At 34.3% G+C, this 7,706-nt stretch overlaps 1 protein-coding gene across 1 annotated transcript; it reads left to right on the top strand.

The window, feature by feature from the left end:
- The first annotated feature begins 662 nt into the window (after window positions 1-662).
- LOC138698104 (trypsin beta-like) lies at window positions 663-6,542 on the top strand. The gene is made up of 5 exons (XM_069823833.1): window positions 663-810; window positions 975-1,060; window positions 1,732-1,820; window positions 4,203-4,341; window positions 6,038-6,542. Exons 1-5 carry the CDS (start codon window positions 765-767, stop codon window positions 6,443-6,445), a joined length of 768 nt encoding a protein of 255 aa, XP_069679934.1. The 5' UTR covers window positions 663-764; the 3' UTR covers window positions 6,446-6,542.
- The last annotated feature ends 1,164 nt before the right edge of the window (window positions 6,543-7,706 follow it).

A 7,706-nucleotide genomic window follows, 5' to 3' on the forward strand; every position in this document is an offset into this window, starting at 1 on the left:
TGATTTCCATTACTGGTGATCGCCATTGTACTAATTATTTATTTGCGTCAACGCTTTAGTATAGCAGTCGGTTATTTTACGACGCTGTACCAACATCAAGTATAGCTATTCAACGCGGAAATGCAATGAGCATTTTAGGTACTCTTCGCGAATCCAGCCCTGTAGACGAACTTTTCCTATTTTAAAATTTATTAAATACTTTTGTAAATCTAAACACTATAACGAAGGTCGTAATTTTTGTGTAGGCCTATGCTTTTAAGTGTGTCCAAATTCGCTATTCTTATTGTTATTAAAAACATATCCGAGATAATATTTTGAATGAAGGAGTACTGTATGTAATTTTAATAGCTTTTACGGGAGCATAATATTCGGATAGCGATAACTCTTATGTGAAACATCTAATACTAAGGAAACAAAGTTACGTTGTTCATTGAACTTCTTATAATTCTTTAATGAATGAAGTATGTTTATAATTAATTATATATTTTATATTTATAATTCATTATTGAAGAGTATAAATCTTCATAAAATTAGGCGAAAGTTTTTCAATTGTAAAAGAAGAAAAAAAAATTCTAAATTATAATTTAATTAATTACATATAATATACTGGATTTCCCTTAGAGATTTGTCGTTTGATAATATTATAATTCTTCTTATCAAGACAATGCGCACTGAGCGACGCGCAGTGTGTGTACTTAGAGGTGATAGTATAAAAGAATGGACGATATTATACCAGGGCATCCTGCTGTGATCAGAGCTACAACATGCTTCGCTTCCTGGTACTGGCTTCCCTCATTGCCTGCAGCCTTTGTGAGTATTGTTGTTCACACATTGTAAATATTGTCTGATATTAGAAATAAAGAAAAATATTCAATTTTAAAATTACAGGGCAGACTCTCAGAACCTATCTTTAAACTTAATATAATGTGGAAAGTATAGAATTTGTAATTTATGTGAGAACCTTCGTTTTGCAGGCGCTGTTCCTAGGATCAGACGCCCCCGTCTTGATGGCCGTATTGTAGGTGGTCAACCTGCCGACATAGCCGATTACCCTTACCAAGTAACTAAATTCTCATTCTACTTATGTTCAATAGTACAAAAGCTCTTCAAAGAACACATTAAGCTATGTTAGGCAGCAATTATTTTAAGAATATTCGTGAACATATAGGTATTATGAAATTAATATAAATTTAACAAAGTGGTTTTTTCTCAGCGGTAGTATTAAAGCCGACAACTAATTATGAGACTTACGTCTTTCTTTCTAAAGCCGCATAAACAATTGTTATGAGTTTAAGTGATATAATTAAAGGTAAGTGTGAGAGATTTGTATCTCTTTCTGAGGCTGTCTAGTCAATTATGAGATTAAGTGATAAATAAAATGAATATGAGATATTTGCATTTCTTTCTAAAGCTATTTAGTCAAAATTGGTAAATCAAAGTAAATGTGGGACATTTTCATCTCTTTCTATAGCAGTCTAGTCAATTATGAGATTAAGTTGCAAATAAAAATAAATATGAGAAATTTCTAATCAATTATGATTTCTAATCAATTGGTAAATAAAATAAATATCTTACACTTTCATCTCTTTCTGTTTCTATGTCAATTATGAGATTAAGTGGTAAATAAAAATAGATAAGAGAGATTTGTATTTATTTCTGAAGTCGCTTACTAAATTATGAGACCAAGTGATGAATAAAAGTAAATATATGAGACATTCTCATCTCTTTCAGCTATCATTCCAGTACTTAGGTAGCCACATGTGTGGAGCGTCCATCATCAGCGAGATCTGGGTGGTAACAGCAGCACATTGCGTTGACGAGTGAGTTTGTGATTGTTTAACTGATACCAGTGTGTTTGTTTTATCCCTTTAAATGTCAATCATAAAGATTTTCACTCTTTTCATCTTCACTTCACACTTCAGGATCACATTCCGCTCATTTCATTATACCATCCTCACATGTACAGTACAACCAATCTATTATATAATGAAAACAGAGATGTAAATATGTTTCCACGGTTTAATTTTTAATTATATTAACATTTTATAATATTTTCAATTTATACAAATATTTATTTTAAATAACTTGTGGTATTGTTATATCATTGCTTCTTTTACCCAAAAATTGAATCTATAACATAAATTATTATCTACAGAAATTTTAATAATGCCGCATACTTCCCACATATTTTATTTAGTGTAAGTCAACTAATTAAAGTGAAAATATTTTGATATGGAGTATTTTTTGTGTATATACACATAATATTTAAATTTAAGATCTTAAATTATTAATTAAAAATCATAAATTAAACATATATGGTGCTATGCATAGACATTTCGCTAGGTTAGGTACATGTACAGTCTTAGACACAAAATATGACCGACTGTTATACCTAAGTCCTCTTCGGAAGACTTCGGTTGATTCCGTAAGAGCGTATGTTTACACATGAAGGAATTTTTTATGCATGACTCCGCTCTGGTTTCGCTTTGTTTTGTTAGTTTGTTTGTTGCTTTCTCTGTCTGTTTATCAGTAAAGTGTTATGAATAATCTATAACGAAGATATTATATTCAAGGAGTAAATAAGGTGCAAAATAAACATTCTTTCCCTAATTTTTTTTTAACGACTGCACATCTTATCAGGCTTGACGATGCGTGTCAGAGGGAGAAAAATTGTTAGTAAACATTTTAAATGTGATTAGTGTTATGTGTTACTAGTCAGTGATGTATAGAATGGAATTGAAAAGGAATTAGCCATACTACCGCATCATTTCCTGGCTTAGTTACCTCATGAGTGGTGCCTTATTGGTGTCACTTATAAAATCCAAACCTGTCTTTTGGGACAGTTTACTAAACAACAACATTGTTATTATTCGTTATTGGGTGAGTTGTATATATTTAAACGTTAGCAGGTTGGGATGAGTGCATTACATCAATAGGTCTGCTTAATAAGTTACTATTGGCTAATATTATATTTAAACCTAGTGGTATTAAATTAGACTTCTGATCTCTATAACATTTGCTTGAATTATTCATCCACTGTTTTTCCAAGTAAAATATGTAAATATATATAAATAAATAAATATATATATATATATATAATTTATTGGATTCAAAATAGCCTGTAGGTGTGTCATTCTCTCAACATTATACAAATTTCATGAAGTAAATAATCTATACAATACTTGAAGTTGTAACATTGAAATATTTGTTCACATATTGTACAATGTTCTCTATCGATTAGTACTTAACCTGTAAAACAATTTCACACAACTGTTCGCACCCAAACAGAACTTCAACTATGTATCACTGCACATGAAAATCTGTCCAATAAAAATAAGTTCAAGAAATATCCTAAACAAAAATAATGAAATTATTATTCCCATATGTAACAGTATGTCTTTGCAGCTAGAGGAATGGTGTCCGAAAACGTGCCTTCATATGGTCTTCAGTTTGGTGTCTCCGAGCAGGATACTTTCTCGTGTTGCAAGTTCACGTCCATATTGCATCCTAAACAACGCTGAAAAACCGTAACAGAATTTAACACAGCGAGCTACAATACGTGTAAGATCTTCTCCTACAGTGTCGATATAACTTATTAAACTCTACGAAGGCCACCAGCTGGGGCATTCGCTTCAGCTGGTTGGGGTAAACAGAAAATTCCTTTACGATACGGCAAACCAGAATTGCATATAATATATACGTTCCTAAATCTTCTTATAATTTAATTTAGGATGCTTTTCATTCGAAAACACAGCATATATTTGAAATGATTGTAGTACATACTAAATTTATAACGTTTGAGATTTTAAAATATTCGTTTATTTCAAAACGAAACTTGTGTAGTAGTATGGACTATTAACATTTGAACACTATGAGAATGAAATGATTATAGGAAAATTCACGTCTAATGAACCCCATTGTATCCCCACTGAATATAATTTGCAAAACTAGAAGAATTTCTTAGAAATAGACTCCGAGAAGCAAGGAAATTAAACCTCTCTTTCTATAGGGTATATATGTATGTATATATATATTTGTGTGTGTAATATGTAACATATATAACAATCAATTACATACCAAAATTCATTGCAATATTTGTGAAAAGGAAAATGCTTTCACAATACAATTTGAAATGGTCCGCCAAATTATTACGAATGTGTTATTGTTTTGAAACAAATAAAATTTTAATTTTCTAATTTCAGTGTTAGTCCTAGCTCTGCGTCATTTCGCGCCGGTAGCAGTATCAGGGGAAGTGGAGGCAGCGTTCATCAAGCTTCAGCTCTGATAGCAAATCCAAACTATGATTATTATACGATTGACTTCGATGTAGCTGTCGCTAAGGTGAGTAAGAAGGAAGGCCAATACAATCGTGTTCTGTGTTTGTATTGTCACAACAAAATATGAGGATGGAAAGGTTACCAACTAATGAATGCCATGTTCTTAATTACACTGTTAGTGATAAATAATCAACTCAACTTACTTACAAAAGGCTTTTAAGAAACCCACAGCCGCCCTCACATAAGCCCGCCATCGATCCTATACTGTGCAAGATTAATCCAGTATCTGTCATCATACCCCACCCCCCTCAAATCCATTTTAATATTATCCTCCCATCTACGTCTCGGCCTCCCCAACTAACACTCTATATGCATTTATGGATTCGCCCATACGTGCTACATGCCCTGCCCATCTCAAATATCTGGATTTAATGTTCCTAATTATGTCAGGTGAAGAAAACAATGCGTGCAGTTCTGCGTTGTGTAACTTTCTCCATTATCCTGTAACTTCATCCCTCTCAGCCCCAAATATTTTCCTAAGAATCTTATTCTCAAAGATCCTTAACCTCTGTTCCTCTCTCAAAGTGAGAGTCCAAGTTTCACAATCATACAGAACAACCGGTAATGTAACTGTTTTATAAATTCTAACTTTCAGATTTTTTGACAGGCGACTAGATGACAAAAGCTCAACCGAATAATAACAGGCTTTTCCCATATTTAATCTGTGTTTAATTTCCTCCCGAGTGTCATTTATATTTGTTACAGTTGCTACAAGATATTTGAATTTTTGCACCTCTTCCGAGGATAAATCTCCAATATTTGTATTTCTATTTCGTACAATATTCTGGTCTCGAAACATAATCATAAACTTTGTCTTTTCGGGATTTACTTCCAAACCTATCGCTTTACTTGCTTCAAGTAAAATTCCCGAATTTTCCTTAATCGTTTGTGGATTTTCTCCTAACATATTCACGTCATCCGGATAGACAAGCAGCTGATGTAACCCATTCAATTCCAAACCCTCTCTGGTATCCTAAACTTTTGCTTACTTTAGAACCAAATCCAAAGTACAGGAGCAAATGCCACCTGCATTCTGGATTTGATCCTAAAGTTTCAGAGTTAATTTAAACTCAGTTTTTTGCTTCCCTTGTAAAATTTACTTTTTGGCGGTTAGCAGGTTTATACTCTAAGCCGACGATATGAAAATAGTAAATATTTGGAAGTCCCTGAATGCGGTGCATTTTCATATACTTTACGAAATTAGAGTATATAGCCTATTATGTTAAACGTATGTCAGAAAATTGTATTTTCAAGGTCATAATCCCAGGAAATAGTAATATTCTGAAAGCACATACGATAGTAGATTATTTTATAAAAGTATTTCCTTTGTTTTATGAAACACATTGTTTCTTGGTGATGCTACAATTTTTATCTTCATTGACTCACGTAGTACATTAGTCACTGATGAAACGTGCTTTGTGGTTCATCACATAAATATGAAAGATGTACGAACAATTTTCACTACCTCCTAAATAATTTGGTGAAGTCTGTTGAGAGGCAGCTTTAAGACAAATAATTTATACCTACTAAAATAATTTTACTATACAAAGCAAGGTTTTGTAACAGCCACAACACTTTCCTGAACAATTATACAAAATAATTACGGACATTACTTTTCAATAAAAAGATGTTAGAGTTCTTAATGTGTACGTAGTGCAACTAGGCGTATAAGTAAGCTTATAACTTGTATCTGTTTAAAGGTGTCCACCCCCTTCAGCTTTGGTACCGGAGTTCAACCTATTGCTCTTACTTCCTCTGAGCCTTCTGCTGGACAAACTGCAGTGGTCACTGGCTGGGGAACCACATCTTCTGGCGGATCACTGCCAACTCAACTACAGGTAGTCTCTCTGCCCATTGTGGACCATGGTGAATGTAGCCAGGATTATGCTGATTATGGTGGCATCACTGACAACATGATCTGCGCCGCTGAGGCAGAGGGAGGAAAAGATTCCTGCCAAGGAGACTCTGGTGGTCCTCTCACTGTGAACGGAAAATTGACCGGCATTGTATCCTGGGGTGTGGGATGCGCCGAGAAGGGTTACCCTGGTGTCTACGCCAATGTCGCTTCTCTCAAGAGCTTCATTACACAAGAGACTGGAGTTAACTAAATGCAACGTTGACTTTCAGTGATTACATATTATTTCACACAATAATTTATATTGTAATAGTAAATAAAATATCAAGTCAAATATCATGCAAACATTATGTTCTGCCAAATGGCAGGTCTTTTACTGCAAACCCAAAATTCTCCAGTCTTTCCTATTTTCTGCCTTTCCCGTTAGTCTCCGCATATGGTCCATATTATCTTAATGTCGTCTATCATCTTCTTCTGCCCCTAACTCTCCCCCATTCACCATTCCTTCCAGTGCTTCCTTCAGTAGACAGTTTCTTCTCAGCCAGTGACCCACCCAATTCCTATTTCTCTTCCTGATTAGTTTCGGCATCATTCTTTCTTCACCAACTCTTTCCAATACAGCTTTAGTTCTTATTCTGTCTGTCCATTTCCCACGCTCCATTCTTCTCCATATCCACATTTCAAATGTTTCTAATCGCTTTCTTCACTTCGTCGTAATGTCCATGTTTCTGCTCCATAAATTGTCACACTCCAAACAAATAATTTCACTAATCTCTTCTTTAGTTCTTTTCCCACATGTTCGCAGAAGATTCTCCTGTTTGTATTAAAAGCTTCCTTGGCCATTGCTATCCTCCTTTTGACTTCCCGGCAGCAGCTCATGTACTACATCCCCAAATATTTGAAGCTGTTCACTTGCTGTACTGCATCATTTTGTATTCAAAGTTTATCTCCTTTACTTTTCTTCCGTCAACCATGGTTTTCTTCTAGTGTGGATTTATCTTCATCCCATACTGTTCACAGCTGTCACTTAAAATATCCCTCATTATCGCCTTCTCTTCTGCTAACAACGCCTTGTCATCAGCAAATCTTATCTTGTCGTACTCCTCTCCCTATTTCATTCCCTTGTGACATTTTCTTCTCGTATTCGGATTATGAGTCAACGTTACATATAAAGATTACTGAAGACTCTCCTCTCTTTCCAATCCACACCTATTATCTTCAGGATTCTCATCAGTTTTTTCCACTCCACTCTATCAAACACTGCTCTTCTTCCAACTGTCCTTCCATCTTAGAATATAATCGTCGATTTAGTATTCGCAGAAGAAACTTCGCCGAGTGCAATATCAGGCTGATAGTCCTGAAGTCGTTACATCTCTTAGCATTATTTTTCTTCGATATTGGCATCAAGATTATGTCCGTAAAATCTTCAGGTCATTCGCCTTTCTCACATATTTCGTTGCATAGTCGGTGATATATATAATGGAAGGGGAAAGAAACTTATTTATTTATTTATT

Source organism: Periplaneta americana, chromosome 4 (genome assembly GCF_040183065.1).
Source record: "Periplaneta americana isolate PAMFEO1 chromosome 4, P.americana_PAMFEO1_priV1, whole genome shotgun sequence".
Classification (NCBI taxonomy): Eukaryota; Metazoa; Arthropoda; class Insecta; order Blattodea; family Blattidae; genus Periplaneta; species Periplaneta americana.

Excerpts from the sequence above, each read along its gene's own strand:
- LOC138698104 (XM_069823833.1), top strand. The coding sequence starts at position 765 with ATGCTTCGCTTCCTGGTACTGGCTTCCCTCATTGCCTGCAGCCTTT. Across the intron at positions 1,821-4,202 it reads GCAGCACATTGCGTTGACGA|TGTTAGTCCTAGCTCTGCGT; the intron begins GTGAGTTTGTGA and ends TTCTAATTTCAG. Across the intron at positions 4,342-6,037 it reads TCGATGTAGCTGTCGCTAAG|GTGTCCACCCCCTTCAGCTT; the intron begins GTGAGTAAGAAG and ends ATCTGTTTAAAG.